Source organism: Rasamsonia byssochlamydoides, assembly GCF_041956645.1.
Source record: "Rasamsonia byssochlamydoides strain NRRL 3658 unplaced genomic scaffold VTN77scaffold_22, whole genome shotgun sequence".
Lineage (NCBI taxonomy): Eukaryota > Fungi > Ascomycota > Eurotiomycetes > Eurotiales > Trichocomaceae > Rasamsonia > Rasamsonia byssochlamydoides.
The window spans coordinates 118,393-134,647 of NW_027192405.1; the positions used below are offsets into that span (position 1 = coordinate 118,393).

Here is a 16,255-nt window from a genome sequence, read left to right on the forward strand (position 1 = left end):
CTGGCGGTGCAGTATGCGCGGTCGACGCAGAAGTGGATCGAGGGGACCAACAAGACACAGATCATCGAGGTGCTGGTCAACAACGTGGGCTCCGACTTTGTGCTCCGCAACCACTCCGTTACGCTGTCAATTGAGTCGCCGGGATTGGAGACGGTGTCGCCGGGTACATTGAACCGGTTGCGGGCTGGCGACCAGGCGGTGGTTGAGATTGGCGTCGTCAACAAGGAGGGAGTGGCAGCAGGGAGCAGTGGGAATGCCACGGTCATCATTTCTGGCAACGGAGTGAAGAGCACACCGTACACCTTCAATGCGACGTATGGCATCCGTCCGTACGAGGCAACGTATGAGTCCATCTACGCGCACGAGTCACCGAATTGGTTCAATAACGCAAAGTACGGCATCTTCATCCACTGGGGGGTGTATTCAGTGCCGGGATGGGGGAACTCAGGGAAGAACGAGAGTTACGCTGAATGGTAGGTTATCACTGCAAGGAATTACCCACTTGGTATAATTTCGGCTGAGACGTGCAGGTACTGGTGGGATCTGAACCAGGGCCCCGACTACCCCTCGCAGACGTACGAGTACCATCTGAAGACGTACGGCCCCAACGTAGTCTACGACGACTTCATCCAGAACTTCACGGCCGACGCGTGGGACCCGAAAGAGTGGGTTGATCTGTTTGCGGATGCCGGGGCCAACTACTTCGTCCAGGTCAGCAAGCATCACGACGGATATGCCATCTTCGATCTGCCGGCCAACGTGACGAAGCGGACGTCGGTGGCGCAGTTTCCACACAGGAATCTGCTAAAGGTAGTCATCTGGTCGAAAATATATATACCGCTTAGGGTTGAACTAATAACGTATAGGAGCTCTTCGACGCGGCCAAGCAATACCAGCCCCATCTGCATCGGGCGACGTACTACTCCCTACCGGAGTGGTTCCATCCCGACTATAAGAAATACGGATTTGGCTCGTGGCCTGGAGGCAAGTCTCGTCGATTTGTTGGACGTGGACGATTTCTAACTGCTGAGATGCAGGCAACGCCACCAACCCGTTCACCAACGAGACACTCCCCTACACCGGATACGTGCCAGTAGACGACTACATCAATGACGTGATCCTGCCAGAAATGAACGCCCTGGCCGAGCTAGGCACGGAGATCATGTGGTGCGACATCGGCGGCCCCAACAAGACAGCCGAGTTCGCCTCAGCCTGGTTCAACCGCGCTGCACAGGAGAACCGACAGGTCGTGATGAACGCCCGCTGCGGCCTGCCCGGCGACTTCGACACGCCCGAGTACGCGCGCTACGCGGGGGTCCAGGTGCGCAAGTGGGAAAGCAACCTGGGCATGGACCCGTTCAGCTACGGGTACAACCGGGCGACACCGCTGGCGCAGTACATGAACGCGAGCACGCTGGTGACGAGCCTGGTGGACATCGTGAGCAAGAACGGGAATTTCCTGCTGGACGTCGGGCCGCAGGCGAACGGGACGATTATTGACGTCGAGCAGCGGAATCTGCGCGAGGCAGGGGTGTGGATTAAGGGTCATGCAGAGGCTATCTTCAACACGACGTACTGGTTCGTCACGCCGCAGGAGGGCGAGAATATCCGGTTTACGACGACGTCGGAGGCGTTTTACATTCTCTCGCTGGTTAAGCCGGAGACGAGCATTGTCCTCGACAGTCCGGTGCCGTGGGTTGAGGGCGATCGTATTACCGTTGTGGGTGGGCAGAAGCATGGCACAGTTGTCCCGAGCGAGCAGCTGAGTAACGGGTCGTTGAGGCTGAATGTGAGCGAGGAGGTTGCCGATGCTGATCAGTATACCTGGGTGTTTAAGATCTCGTATTGATTGTATAAATGGCTCTGTTGAGGCAACAGAATATGTACATACATGCATACACACACATCAATAGTCAAGTTCATCACTGAACGTAAACATATACAGACCTGCAATTCTAATGCTATTGACGCCTGTATCTCCAGATATCACTCATAAGAGATTCAGCTCCATCTATCGCTATCAAAATGACCTGGGAGCTGCGTCACGCTACCCATTTCCAAACAGCACCAACCTTTTCTCTCTCAAACCCGATTCTCTTAAGAAGAAGAAGAAGAAGATCGTCCGCATTTCCAAAGCCAGTGCCAATTTCTTATCCTACTGCATGTAATATATGTTATGTACGTATATACATCAATAAATAGACGTTCAAGACTCTTGCAAGTCGGTGTGGAAGGAACTTCTTACTTGCCAATACAATACTACCTCATACCATACCATATCATTGGCGAGGAAATTTGTTCATCTTTTTTTTTTCTCATATAGAACCTGATAGATGCATTGAAAATGCTGGGCAAAAAAAAAGAGAGAGAGAGAGAGAGATCCCTGGACAGTTAACGTTGAAGTTAGGGTTAGGTCGTGGCATGTCCAGGGACAGGGACTACCTAAGTTAGATGGTGGACGAACCTACGCAGATAACAACAGGGAATTGGTAGGGAATCTAGGAATGGGTATTAAAAATTTCATGTACCAGCATTTCGAGGCCTTAAGATATGAATTTCACGGTACAAACGTCCAAGATTTTGCCTGAGCTTTTTTTGGATATTTACTCGACAAGTCTCTGTGTAGTATTGTACACGAGTGAGTGAGAAATTCATCATTTATCATACAGGCAAACACATATCTTTGGACGGTATCCTCTGAGGCAATTACATTATTCATTTTCCTGACTATATGCATAGTACATAATCTACATAACCACCACTGCTGTGACAATGCTCGTATCTACACCTCCGACCTTGCCCTGATAGGCAACGGGTTCGGCGGCACATCGATGTGAGTAGTCCGCTGCGTCCAGAAGACGTCCGCCGCCGTCTTGGTCAGATCGTAGTTTTCCTGGAAGAGGAAGTTCATCGGGAAGCCGGCGTCGAAGGGGATGGCGCTGTCGATTTCGCGCATGTCCTCTTCTGACAGCTGGATGCTGAGTGCTTCGATGTTGGCCTTGAGGTGTTCGACCTTGCGCTGGCCGATGATGGGGAAGACGTAGGGGGCTTTGTGGAGCATGTATGCGAGGGCCTGAAAAGCAGTCAGTGGAGCTTGCTTTTTTTTTTTTCATGTGTATATATGTAGGCCACTTACCACCCCGTGAAGAGTGGCGCCCTTCCTCTGCGCCACCCTCTCCAAAGCCTCAGACACCTTGATATCCTCCTCCGTCATATTTTGAGCTCGTCCGGAACCGACCTCGCCCTTCTTCCGCGCCTCAGCCGTCTTGAACCTTCCCTGACCCAAGGGCGCCCACGGGGCGATGGCCATGCCCTGATCGCGGCACATGGGGACGATTTCGCGCTCCATGTCTCGGAAGCGGGGATTCCACTTGCCCTGATAGACTGAGAAGGGGCGCAGGCCGTGGGCGCGCGCGTAGTCGTTGGCCTTGACAACCACCCATGCAGGCGTATCCGACACGCCCAGGTAGAGCACCTTGCCGGCCGTGACCAGGGCGTTCAGCCCGTGCATGACTTCCTCGACGGAAGTGGTGAAGTCCCACCAGTGGACGTACAGCAGGTCGATGTAGTCTGTGCGCAGCTTCTTCAGGCTCCGGTTGACAGACACGTGCATGCTCTTGACGGAGTTGCCAACGAAGTTGGACTGGATGGGCTCTTCGTCCCGACGAGCGACGCGGAAGCCGGTGGTATATTTCGTAGCGATGCTAGACGTGTCAATACCGGACGTGTGATTGTATTGAAGGGTTTCTTTACGTACACCATCTGATCCCGGTTGCCACGTTTCTCCATCCACTCGCCGATCCATTCTTCCGATTGCTCGGCCTGGTAGTTGTTTGCGCTGGTGGAGTTAGCAGAAGCACCTCAACGGGGAAAAAAAATGAAAAGAAAATAGAAGAAAAGAAGATCCCGAGAAAAGTGCTGATCACTCACGTATCGATAAAGTTCCCACCAAGCTCATAGAAAGTGTCTAGAATAGCGAACGCCTGCTCCTTGCTACATTCTCCCATAAAATCTTTCCTGCGTGACAGTGAGCCAATGATTAAGCGATCGATGTGAAAAAGCAAGTGATTGAATACCATGCATCCCCAAAGTTCATCCCACCCAGGCACAACGGCGACACCTTGACACCGGCCGTGGGGGAAAGAATCCGGTGGTAGCCCAGAAGGCTTTTCGGCTTCGGAGCCTGAGCGAAGACTGACATCGTGAATAAAATCTGCTACTTGATCAAAGGACTATCGAATGACCGTATGTGCGGGATCAACAGCAGGTGTGTGTTTATGTGCTGGAGAAGGGAGGAGGTATACCATAAATAAATACCCCTCCGCACCTGGTCGATGTGGAGCTATGTTATTATGTCATTGTTAAACCCCTCATCGGACTTAAGAACTAAATGAGAACTCTCTCAGCGGAGATAAGACAGACAGACAAGACGATGGGGCAAATATCCATCGTTGAATGGCAGGAAAGAGTCCATATCAAATTCGAGAATCTTAGAGTGGGGAAGAACCTTGTGTTATGAGTTTGGTCGTCGAATTAGAAGGAGAGCTGGCTGACATGCTGGCTGCAGACAAATCAGAGCAGAGGATTGTGATGACTGTGGAGCATACAGCACATACCTAGGTATAGTATATACGGGGTAAATCTCAGACCTTTATTTCTCTTATCGCCGTCATGTTCAAGTCCCGTCTGCTCGTAATCTCCGCGATGATGAGTTCTGAAACGATCCTTGCCAAAAAGATTATTAATGTGAGTATTCATTCTGAAGACAGCATCAGGTCGACAAGTGGCGGCCCCGCAGACTGGCAGTAATCAAGGTTATGCGCTAATGCATGTGGATGACGCGCTAATAATAGACTGATTGATCAAGTTAGTTAGGTACGAAGTCCCCTGTGCTTAACACCATACCAGGGGGTTAGAAACGAATTGATCGTTTTTCAATGTCTACTGACCAATGGCAAACATCGGTATTATAAGGAAACAGCTATACAATGGTTATTTGACGGTCAGCTACTAATAAATACTAATTTTTTTTGAGAAACGTTACCTAGCGACAAATATCAACTTCTAATATAGGTAGAGAAATGTCAACTTTTGCAAATGGTATTTTTTTTTCCCAAAATATGGACTTTATACTAGCATAACCCTAAGTTATGGATAATTCAGATTAAATCAGATTAGATAGAAGCCATAGCGTCATTTTCTTCCCAAAATGTAATCTCCTATAGCATGCTGTATAGTGATTGAGATTATAGTTTGAATCTAGCTTTAAACAGAGAAAAAAAAAAGATAAGCCATTATAACAAATGGTTCTCTGTAAAAAAAAAAGGGAAAAAAAAAGAAATCATTATTTTCCTCTCTAAATGTCAATTTCTTAGAAATATTCAACTGTGTAGACAATTCAACTAACATTTTTTCTCAACTTATCTTACCTTCCAAACAGCGCAGAGGCGAGGAATATGCTCATTCTCAATACGTATCCAGCCTGTGTCTCAACTTACTCTTGTCAAATACCTTGAGCACATTCTCCCAACGAGGCTACTTTGTCATCTCGTACCCAATCACTCTCTTGGGTTCGATTACAAGCATGGCCAGTGTGGTGTGGAAGGATGTGCAGTATTGATTGTTGTTCTCTTCTTATTATTGTAGAGAGGGAGGGAGGGAAACATCCTATAAGATTCTTCATTTAAATATTTCGGAGGGAAAACCTTGAAGATCTCTCTCTTTCCAGGTCCCTCTCACAGGCAGGTTATGGTCAGGTGGCAATTAATAGGTACGTAATTCTTCCTCTATACTATTACCTGAAAAGGCACTTGCAAGTGTATTGTAATTTATCTCCATTAAAACTTATTTTCTTTCTTTCTTTCTGCTGACATTCTCTCTTTTCGAATGTGTGGAGATGCTACGTTGAATGCCCTGTGATAATTATATAAAAAAAGGTTACCATGTCTTCAGAACAACATCTGTAACCCTACCTCCCTTGAACAATCCCCAAATCCCCAACGAAACCAATTTCATTTTTTATCTTATTTTTCACAACTTCCATTCAATACCTGTATTTATATATTTAAGTTGACTATACTATATGATGTCTTCCAGTTACCACTTCTGACTGCTTCAGCCTGTAGAAGTGGTCTTTCAGGTAGGCGCATTCCACCGTAAGTCATCAGAATTACATCTTATACAGCCTAGAAATGGTATGAACTACGTTTAATGGAAGAGTATCTGAGGAACTCTATCCACCCCCTTAGACATTCGGAAATCTTCCATAAATTATACAGATCTGTGTTGAAAAACGCTTACATATATTGAACTGAGAGAAATATATTTACAGGGAACATCTAGGTTGGTCATCTTCCCGGAACCACCTTTCACATACATGCTCATTGCGCTGATTACACGTTGTGGAGAGTAATATTTATTGAAGAGAGAAATATTAGTCGATCCCTACGTCAACAATGTATGTACTTAGGAGGGGTCATCCAACTACCACCAGGGCACTGATATAATGTGACGTAATAATCAAACTTCTCCAAGACAGACGATCATATCACTAGTTAAGAAAATGTAGAACCCTATGCCCATATTCAATACGCGCCATTGATCCAGTAAACTTATTAATCAGAGAAACAAACCACAAAACTTTCCTATATTCTATTGAATTTTAAACAATTCGTAGACTTCCATTGTAATTTTTCGTCTTGTAAATTTTTATAACGCGAGATTAATAGAGCATTATAATAAATAAATATTAACCCTTATCATTATCAAGTAGTACCTAAATAATAATACTGTTATTAATAGTTTTGAATATAATCTAGCCTCTCTGACTATTGTTCCTTTAATCCCAGATACTTACCCATTATACACTATGTGACTATATTAATCTTCAGTATATAGAGGACTGAAATGATTTTTTTTTAGCCGCTACTTAAGTCTGTCTTCAGGAGGCATGAAAGAAGGGCAAATTACTGGCCTGAAGAGAACTATTTCAAAGACAGTTAATTAATTACTTGCTCGTCATCGACACTAACAGTACCAAAACGACAGCGAACTCTGTCCAGCAAGACTGGATGTGACCTGCGAGAACAGAAAATAGAACCATTGAAATAATACATATTGGAGGTTGCCGATAAGGAAAATGGTTGTTAGTGATAACTAAAAATCTATTGAACCAGTAATAATAGTTTTAGAGATAACTATAGAAAACATGTTGTTGCGTGAAACGCATGCAACAGATGGACTTGATAGAGTATGCCATCTAAATCAAATAGATCTCTCCACAAAGGCCATTCTGATGCGTGAATTGAATCTAATTGGATCCATTATAAAGTCAATTCTTTGAGTACACTCAGAAACAACATCATCATCAGAGCTTCCAATTTCAGTCTATATATTACTACTTCTGGTAACAACTGGAAGATAATTACAGTGACCTAGAGTTTGATTGAAGACAGTTCATAAATGATGGCTCAGAAAGGCAGGGTAATTAAGACATGCACCAAAGTCATCCAATGATATCGACGAGATTCCAACTCCATGATAGTCGAGCTGATCGAAGATGCAGACGGCCGAATTTGATGACGTGGCAAGCAGCTACCCCTCAGCTACCCCTCACTAACGGATATTATTCTTGTTATTCTTCGAGGGAATCTTACAATTTGCAGGGATCTCCTATCCCTCATAAGAGGCTAATAATAAGGCGTCCCACGAATCTCAACGCCAACCCGGAGATCCGTCACATCTTTAGCATTGCCCTGCTACAATCGTTGGGCGGCGCAGCTTCTGCATTTTCTAAAAAAAAAAAAAAAGAAAGAAACCGACGAGTCATAATTCTGACTATTTATACGGAAGACGCATGACAGTGACTATCATGCCAGCCATCTTCTTCTGCTGTTCCTGCGGTTTTAAGTAGTAGACATGCGACTCCCCCAAATGGCAACCGCAACACTCCAGCAGCGACTGATCCCCTCCATCATCGACCACCATGCCAGCGAGGAGCCCGACAAAATCTATGCTTCCATCCCACGGGACAACGACGATCTCAGCCAGGGCTTTCGAGACATAACGTATCGGCAGCTCCGAAAGGCCGTCGACAAGGCTGCCTTTTGGCTGAAATCGGAGATTGGGGACGCGACACAACAAGGGGACTTTGAGCCGTTTGCCTACTATGGATCGAGAGATCTGAGATACACGATTCTGCTGGTTGCGGCGATTAAGATTGGACGAAAGGTAAGCAACCTTCATGTACGTCGAACGCAGTCTTCAGCTGACCCTCTAGGTCCTCTTTTCGTCGCTCCTCTGCGGTCTCGAAGCACATATCCACCTCGTCAAGGCGACCGACTGCCACACCTTCCTGTGTGCGCCGTCATTGCTGCCACTGGTCGAGCAGATCAAAGAACACCAGTCGCCGTCGCGACATGTCATCGTACCGGAGCTGCAAGACTGGCTTCCAGAAGAAGACGACGACGAAGAACAGCCCTGTTATCCGTACACCAAAACCTGGGACGACGCCAAAGACGACCCCTGCTTGATCGTCCATACCAGCGGGTCGACTGGCCTGCCCAAGATCGTCACCTACACCAACCGCATGCTCGGGAGTGTTGATCACTATCGCAATCTACCTCCGGTCAATGGCTGTCGCTCGCTCGTCTGGGAAGCGGCTGGGCGACGGCTGTACGTGACGATTCCCATCTTCCATGTACGTTACATAGTGTCCTCTTTCTCTTGGGGACTAGAGTATATTGATGCTCACAGCTTCTCGGCATCTGCGGCGCCTTGGTCATGCCCGTTTACTACGACAGCGTCGCCGTCCTCGGACCGCCAGACAAGCCAGTCACGCCAGAGCTGGCCGATCAGATGCACCAGTTCGCGCGACTGGAGGGCGGCGTCTATCCGCCCTCCTTATTGCAGGATCTGGTCCGCGACGAAGAGAAACGCGAAAACCTCCGGCCGCTGAAGGCTATCTTATACGGCGGAGCGCCTCTCGAGCGGACCTGCGGCGAATGGCTCGCCACCAACCTGGGCAGTCTGCGAAACCTCATCGGCAGCACCGAGGGGGGCATGTGGCCGACCCTGGTGCCAGCCGACCCGGTCGCCGATTGGGACTACATCCACTTCCACCCAGCTGGTGGCGCGACTTTCGTTCCTGTCAAAGCTAGCGTCAGTAGTATTCGTCACGATACACAGGAGCAGCACCAGCAGCAGCAGGAGCTATACGAGCTTGTCTTCGAGCGCAACCCCAACATGGAGGCCTACACGAACTTCTTTCATGTCTTCCCGCATCTCGACCGCTGGCCGACCAAGGACCTGTGGGTACCGCATCCGGACCCGGCGAAGAGATTCTCCCACTGGCGGTACCAGGGTCGGACGGACGACCTCGTCCTGCTCAGCGGCGAGGTAAAGATGTACGCCGCCCAGCTGGAGGCGCGGATCGAGGCGCATCCACTGGTACGGGCGGCCCTTGTTGGCGGGAATCAGCGGAAGTGGCCGTTTTTGCTGTTGGAAATCGTCCAACAACCAGAGTCAGAAGAGAAGCAGGATAGCACCCAGATCCTGGACGACCAGATCTGGCCGTGGATCGAGCAACTGCAACTCAACAGCAACAGCGAGGGCTCTACACACGAAACCGTCCAGCTGAGACGATCGCTCGTGATCGTCGCTGATGCAGAGAAGAAACCGTTTGTGCGCGTGGCCAAGGGCTCGGTGAATCGGAACCAGACGTTTAAGCTGTACGAGAGGGAGATTGATGAGCTGTATGAGCTGTATCAGGGGGGTGACAGTTGACAGTTGACTTGACACTATATACATTGTCCTATGCATTTGTTGTGATCATATATCATAGGCTATGGATCGTATATTAGAATGCAGTGGATGATATATACTGTATCCCTTGGGTGGTTATGTATGGTTCATATATGTCGACGAGGACGATAAGAGGACTGAATTTTAACTAGGCTAGACAAGAAGAAACAGTGATAATTAGCAACGATCAAGAAGATGAGAAAACAGGCTGCTTTCCAGTCCAAAAATCGATGTGGCCGATCAGTTTCCATCTCCTTTCTTCGTTTCGGGTATTTATATAATTTGCTTGGTTCGTGGATGAGATCACTACACACAGCCTTGAACTCCTAGGCACTGGCAATATAGATTCTACTAGGAAGGTCCAGCAGACTGGACCAGACTAATTACAAGGTAAAGCACCTGGAGATAGAGATGTTCCCGTTGTAAACAAACAGCAATAGTCTCTTCGCCATGCCATGCTATGCAATCTAGCTAGCTAGCTAGCTAGTCTGCTATGCTATGCCGTGCTGTGCTTGCTGTGCTATCTATCATGCTATTGTACATACATACATACATGAATACATGAATCCATTACATCGAGAAGATTAGGTAGGTACATACATACGTAGAATGCACGAATGCACGGTTGATCGACAGATCGATAGATCGATAGATCGAAGAAGAAAAGCTGCTTACCTCGCCTCTAGACTCAGACCTCAGCTCAGGCCTCACGTCTAGGTCTGGTCGAGGTCAGAGCCTACTTCTTCTTTTTCTCCTTCTTTTTATCGCTCTTCTCCTTCTCCTTCTGCACCCGTCCATCAGTCTTCACTTCGACCGCCAACTCCTCCAGCGCAGCTTCATAGTCGCATCTCATCTGCTGCAGACGCTGCTTCTCCTCATCATCACTGCTATCCTTATCGACCTTGAGACTGACTTTCACCTTCTCGACGCCACCATCGCGGACGATCTTCCCGTCGGAACCCTTCACGATCTCCTTCGAGAACCACCTCCCCTCGCGGTGCGCGACTAGTGTCCATGCTGATCCGTCTCTGCCTGCGCGCGCCGTGCGCCCCACGCGATGCACGTACGTCGTCACGCTCGTCGGCATGTCGTAGTTGACGACGTGCGTCAATGCAGGGAGGTCGAGGCCGCGAGCGGCGCGGTCCGTGGCGACGATGATGGAGATTGCTCCGGCACGGTAGGCGCGGAGTGTCTTGCGGGAGGCAGATGACTTGTTAGACTTGATGATTGTCCCGATGCGGGAGGAGAGTGAGGGCTGCATCAGGCTGAGGAGGCGTGAGAGACGCGCGGCTGCTTCGGAGGATTTGGTGAAGATTAGGACGGTGGTGCGCTTGGCTTTGTTGTCGGAGGTGGTAGAGGAGGCGGCGGAGGAGGAACTCGACACGGACTCGGAATCGGAATCAGAATCGCTGGAGATATCGCTAGAGTCGTCGTCCGATGAGAAGTCAGATTCAGATTCAGATTCAGATTCAGATTCAGATTCAGATTCCGATTCCGATTCCGAGAGAGAAGACGACGACGAGTCGGTATCAGACTCAGACTCCGAGTCTTCGTCATCAGAAGAGACGGAACTGGATTCATCATCATCAGATGACGTCTCTGAATCTGCGCGATCCTTTCCAGGGTTTTCGGCGCCGGGCTCGACTTTGATACGATGCAGCAGCAGATACAGCAGATAGAGCGGCTTCTCAGATCCATCTCCCACAGAAACGCTATACTCCTTCAATGTCGGGGGCAGCGTGAACTTGGTCTCCGTGTCTTGAATTACTTCTGCTGGATCGTCCTTCTTCTCCAGCTCTTGCGTTCCGATCACCACCAGCTTGGGATTCACCAGGCGCAGAGAGTTCAGTTTCGACAGATCGGTCGTCAGCGTCGCGCTCAGGACAACCTTTCTCGGCTCCTTTTTCTCCAGTGGCAGGTTCAGATCGGCGAGGAACTTGCTCGCTGATCCATCAACTAGCGAAGACTTCCTCTCGTCCAACGATTTCATCACTACGTCCACCCATTCCTGGAAACTCTCGTTCAGCAGGCGATCGGCTTCATCCACGACCAGCCACTGCACGTGGCGCAAGGTGAATCCTTTCGTAGCGCGAATGTGATCGACAAGACGGCCAGGAGTGCAGATGAGAATGTCGACATTCGGTTCCGGCTTGTTTACATATCCGTACAGGGATCCATCCACCGTCTCGGCTTCGTTCATGTAGTCGTTGAGGTTAAATTCGGTCCAGTCTTTAGCTGTCATCGCCCGCTCCTCTCTTGCTTTGAACGCGTCCGGGTCGTAAATCGAGTCGACTCGCATCAGCGTGCGCTGTTCATCTTTGATGGCCACGTTTCCCACCGCTGTTCCAATCCGCAGTCCGGAGCCAACAGCGCATAGTTCGCAGGCTTCGCGAGCTTGCTTGACGAGTTCTCTGGTAGGCACGACGATGAGACCTCGCAGCACCGGAGCGGGAGCAGCCTCGAGCGCCTTCACGAGAGGCAGGACGTAAGCGAGCGTCTTTCCGGACCCGGTGGCCGCAGAGATACACAGGTCTCCGGGGTGGCCGTTCGGACCCTGCAGAAGCAGAGGAATGACCGTCGACTGCACCGCAAATGCCTCCTCGTATCCATAGGCGTTGAGGATGCTGACAAGCTTGTCGTCGATCCCCAAATCGGCAAATTTAGCTCGCTTGTCGGCAGACGCCTTGACCGGGTTGGCAAGCCACGCGGGCAGAGAGGAGTACATAGGCTTCTCGCCAGTGTCAGGGGCCGGAGCTGGCTGCGGAAGAGGTTCAAGACCCTCTGCGACAACGGGTTCCGCCAGATCCTTGATCTTTTCCTCTTTCTCTTCCACAAGCTCGCCTTTGGCCTTGGCTTCTTTGATCGCCTTCGCTTGCGCGACAGATTTTTCAAATTTCGAGCGAATCTTCGAATGCTTGACAATCGACTGACTGGGGGTGTTTTCGGTCTCATCGCCTTCTTCCGGCTGCTGCTCGCGCTTTCGCTTGCGGTTCTTGGATTCATCCTTGGATTCTGCCGTGCCGTCGGCCTTCCCGTCCAGCAGGTTGGTCTGATGGTCACTGCCTTCATCCTTCTTCATATCTGCAGGTGTTTGAACCGGTTCAGAAGCGACTCCGACATCAGGCATGACGAGTTTCTTTTCCTTCTTTGCGCTGCGCGACTTAGTCCGGGGATTGGTCGATTCTGGTTCAGTCTTGCTGCCATTCGCCGAGACAGCACTCTTCTTGCCGTTTTGGGTTTCATGAACACCGTTCTCGTCGACGACGCGGGGTTGCTCGACACTCTGCGTGTCTTTTTCACGGATGAGGTCTGCGTCATTGACCGGCTGAGGACTCGAGTCCGCTTTTTGCTTTTTCGGGGTTGGTTCCGAGGGAGCTGGTGAGGAGGAGGCATCGCGATCTCTCTTTCTTCCTGGATTTCTGGCAGGCTTGAATGGGGCTGAGGCTCTCTTGGTTGGCGGGCAAAAACGCGAGTAGAATCCTTTGGGGGGCATCTTTCCTGGCAGAACCCCATGCACCAGGCAGGGGAGATGGGAAAAGGATGTGAGGAAAAGTATGAAGAAAGATGATGTAGAGAAAAAGAACGGAGAGAAGGGTGGAGAGGAGGATGGAGGGAGATGAGAGAAGGGTTGCTGGCCGAGCGCGGCCTTTTATACTGCGCCCGTAGCTATCTCTTTTCTTCTATCTGCCTAGTTCGTTTCTTCTTGCGGTGAATAAATTTCGATTCACTCTCATCATTCACTCGACTGGCGGGGACAATAAAATGCGCTCAAAATCCTATTGATCACCGACTTTCCTCCGGCAGAAACACTCACCGCCCCCATTGCCGCCTGCATGATGGCCATTGGCCAACACTGTCCATTCACTGCTGTGTTTCGCAAGAGTCGAGACTATTGTGCAGACAATAGCTTCAGAGATTCCCCCAGGTGGCATGGATGAGTGAATGGATACTCCTGACTCGCTCGGTCGGAGCGCGTCTGGACAGCCCTTGCTGCCACCATGCCGTACAACATTGCGTAAGTAATGGCCTTTGACGAAGTGCGCGACTCGACTGACAGCAACCAGGATGATCAGTGACTTTTTCTTCCCCCAACCAGGTTCGACATCTCTTCGTTGTCCGCAGGAATTTGATTCTGACTGCTCTTCTCAGGTGGGGTTGAAAGTCACATCTACCAGCTGTCTACGGTAAGTATATCGCGCTGGGAGCAGCCTTCTCGAGGAATAGTCTTACTGACAACCATCAGAAACTCATCGATCGCGGCCACAAAGTCATCATCGTCACCCATGCCTACAAAGGCCGCACCGGAGTCCGCTATCTCACCAACGGCCTCAAGGTCTACCATGTCCCGTTCTTCGTTATCTACCGGGAGTCGACCATGCCGACCGTCTTCTCCTTCTTCCCCATCTTCCGCAACATCGTCATCCGCGAGCAGATCCAGATCGTACACGGCCACGCCAGCTTGAGCAGTTTCTGCCATGAGGCGATCCTGCATGCGCGCACGATGGGGTTGCGCACCGTGTTTACGGACCATTCGTTGTTTGGCTTTGCCGATGCGGGATCCATCTTGACGAACAAGCTGCTCAAGTTTACCCTCAGTGATGTGGATCATGTTATCTGCGTCAGTCATACTTGGTACGAAATCACTCTACTTCTACTGGTAGAATCTGCTTACTGATTGCGTACTGATTGCTACAGCAAGGAGAATACGGTGCTGCGAGCGTCTCTCGACCCGTTGATGGTGTCCGTCATCCCCAACGCCGTGGTCGCTGAAAACTTCCGGCCTCTGTCATACCCAACGCGTCCAGGTGATCCGCGACCGGCACCGCGACCCATCGGCCCCAACGACACCATCACGATTGTGGTAATCTCGCGACTGTTCTACAACAAAGGAACAGACCTGCTGATCGCGGCCATCCCCCGAATCCTCGAGTCGCATCCGAATGTACGGTTCATCATCGCGGGCTCCGGTCCCAAGGCAATCGACCTGGAGCAGATGCTGGAACGGAACGTGCTGCAGGACAAGGTCGAGATGCTGGGCCCCGTGAAGCACGAGGAGGTGCGCGACGTGATGGTGCGCGGGCACATCTATCTTCATCCCAGCCTGACAGAAGCATTTGGCACGGTGCTCGTCGAGGCCGCAAGCTGCGGGCTGTACGTGGTCTGCACGCGTGTGGGCGGAATTCCCGAGGTGCTACCCCAGCACATGACGACGTTCGCAAAGCCGGAGGAGGATGACCTAGTGCAGGCGACGGGCAAAGCGATTGCAGCGTTGCGGTCCGGCAAGGTGCGCACCGAGCGGTTCCACGACCAGGTCAAGATGATGTACTCGTGGACGGACGTGGCCCGGCGGACAGAGCGGGTGTATCACGGCATCACCGGCGCCATCAGCGAGCTGGAGTTCTACGGCCACTATCCGGGAGCCGGCTGGGACGCGGCCCGGGGCCGGACGCGCAGCTTCGCGCTGATCGACCGGCTAAAGCGGTATTACGGATGCGGCATCTGGGCGGGCAAGCTGTTCTGCCTGTGCGTGGTGATCGACTACTTGCTGTATGTGTTTCTGGAGATGTGGTTCCCGCGCGCGAATATCGACATCGCCCGGAGCTGGCCTAAGAAGCCTGTCCCACACCCTGACGCTGCGGCAGCCACAGGGAACACGACACGAAATTCGCGCGATCGAATCCGGGCGAGTTCATGACTGATTCAGATGACTTTGCAGAATTTGTATTCTTTTTACGATTCTCTCCTTTGATGTATAGTACAGGATATTCCCCCCTTTCCATGATACCCCATCAATCATTACCCCGATTGATTCACGCATGATTCATGCCATGCAATGGTTAGTTATGTTGATTCATCGAATCGAATTTCCATTCCACTTCTTTCACGTCATACATAATGTTACAACAGGCCAAACAGAAGGCCAGCAGGGAGCCATTATTTGATTTTAGTTCTTCTTTCATAGTCGCTTCCCTGTCTATGTCTCTCGTTGTCATTAGCCACCGTCTCCGCCGGCTCAGGCCGCATGTCCGCCGCCGTGAGCGAGCCCTTGTCCCCTCGCTGTCCAGCCGAGGCCTCCTCGCGCTCGATCCCCCGCTGATCCTTGAGATGCCGCTCATCAACTATCTGCTTGTCACCGATCGACTGATCCGCATGCGCTGGTTTGCCGGTGGCGCTGACAGTCTCGTACCCGGAGCTCTGGCGATGGCGACCATGAGAGTCATCATGCCGCTCCTCGACGCTTGTCTCCCCGACAAGCGGCTTGCCCATGCTCCGGTGCACGTCGCGCGAGGTCGCGCCCGGGATCGCGTCCAGGGGGCCGGTGTATTTGCTCTCTTTGCCGTGGCTGCGTAGGATGTCTTCGTTGTTCGCCTGCGAGGGGATCTCGGAGATGGGGTTGGGCTGGTAGCTGCTCTCGGCGGGTGCCGTGCCGGGGGGGAGGGTCTTCGCGTGGAAT

General features: G+C 50.8%; 6 protein-coding genes across 6 annotated transcripts; 3 read left to right on the plus strand and 3 right to left on the minus strand.

Moving 5' to 3' along the window:
• Window positions 1-1,129: 1,129 nt before the first annotated feature.
• Window positions 1,130-1,849, plus strand: VTN77DRAFT_3184 (uncharacterized protein; the record flags this gene model as incomplete). Its single annotated transcript, XM_069419105.1, has 1 exon — window positions 1,130-1,849. One exon carries the CDS (start codon window positions 1,130-1,132, stop codon window positions 1,847-1,849), a length of 720 nt encoding a protein of 239 aa, XP_069278714.1.
• A 933-nt stretch (window positions 1,850-2,782) lies between these two features.
• Window positions 2,783-4,201, minus strand: VTN77DRAFT_3185 (uncharacterized protein; the record flags this gene model as incomplete). Its single annotated transcript, XM_069419106.1, has 5 exons — window positions 2,783-3,073; window positions 3,137-3,704; window positions 3,758-3,838; window positions 3,931-4,017; window positions 4,077-4,201. 5 exons carry the CDS (start codon window positions 4,199-4,201, stop codon window positions 2,783-2,785), a joined length of 1,152 nt encoding a protein of 383 aa, XP_069278715.1.
• A 289-nt stretch (window positions 4,202-4,490) lies between these two features.
• On the minus strand, window positions 4,491-4,758 carry VTN77DRAFT_3186 (uncharacterized protein; the record flags this gene model as incomplete). Its single annotated transcript, XM_069419107.1, has 2 exons — window positions 4,491-4,561; window positions 4,617-4,758. 2 exons carry the CDS (start codon window positions 4,756-4,758, stop codon window positions 4,491-4,493), a joined length of 213 nt encoding a protein of 70 aa, XP_069278716.1.
• A 3,174-nt stretch (window positions 4,759-7,932) lies between these two features.
• Window positions 7,933-9,783, plus strand: VTN77DRAFT_3187 (uncharacterized protein; the record flags this gene model as incomplete). Its single annotated transcript, XM_069419108.1, has 3 exons — window positions 7,933-8,229; window positions 8,279-8,698; window positions 8,755-9,783. The coding sequence occupies 3 exons, from the start codon at window positions 7,933-7,935 to the stop codon at window positions 9,781-9,783; spliced, it is 1,746 nt and encodes a 581-aa protein (XP_069278717.1).
• Window positions 9,784-10,537: 754 nt separating this feature from the next.
• VTN77DRAFT_3188 (uncharacterized protein) lies at window positions 10,538-13,294 on the minus strand (the record flags this gene model as incomplete). The annotated part of the gene is made up of 1 exon (XM_069419109.1): window positions 10,538-13,294. One exon carries the CDS (start codon window positions 13,292-13,294, stop codon window positions 10,538-10,540), a length of 2,757 nt encoding a protein of 918 aa, XP_069278718.1.
• Window positions 13,295-13,799: 505 nt separating this feature from the next.
• Window positions 13,800-15,496, plus strand: VTN77DRAFT_3189 (uncharacterized protein; the record flags this gene model as incomplete). The annotated part of the gene is made up of 5 exons (XM_069419110.1): window positions 13,800-13,816; window positions 13,866-13,897; window positions 13,951-13,985; window positions 14,045-14,433; window positions 14,497-15,496. 5 exons carry the CDS (start codon window positions 13,800-13,802, stop codon window positions 15,494-15,496), a joined length of 1,473 nt encoding a protein of 490 aa, XP_069278719.1.
• Between the last annotated feature and the right edge of the window lie 759 nt (window positions 15,497-16,255).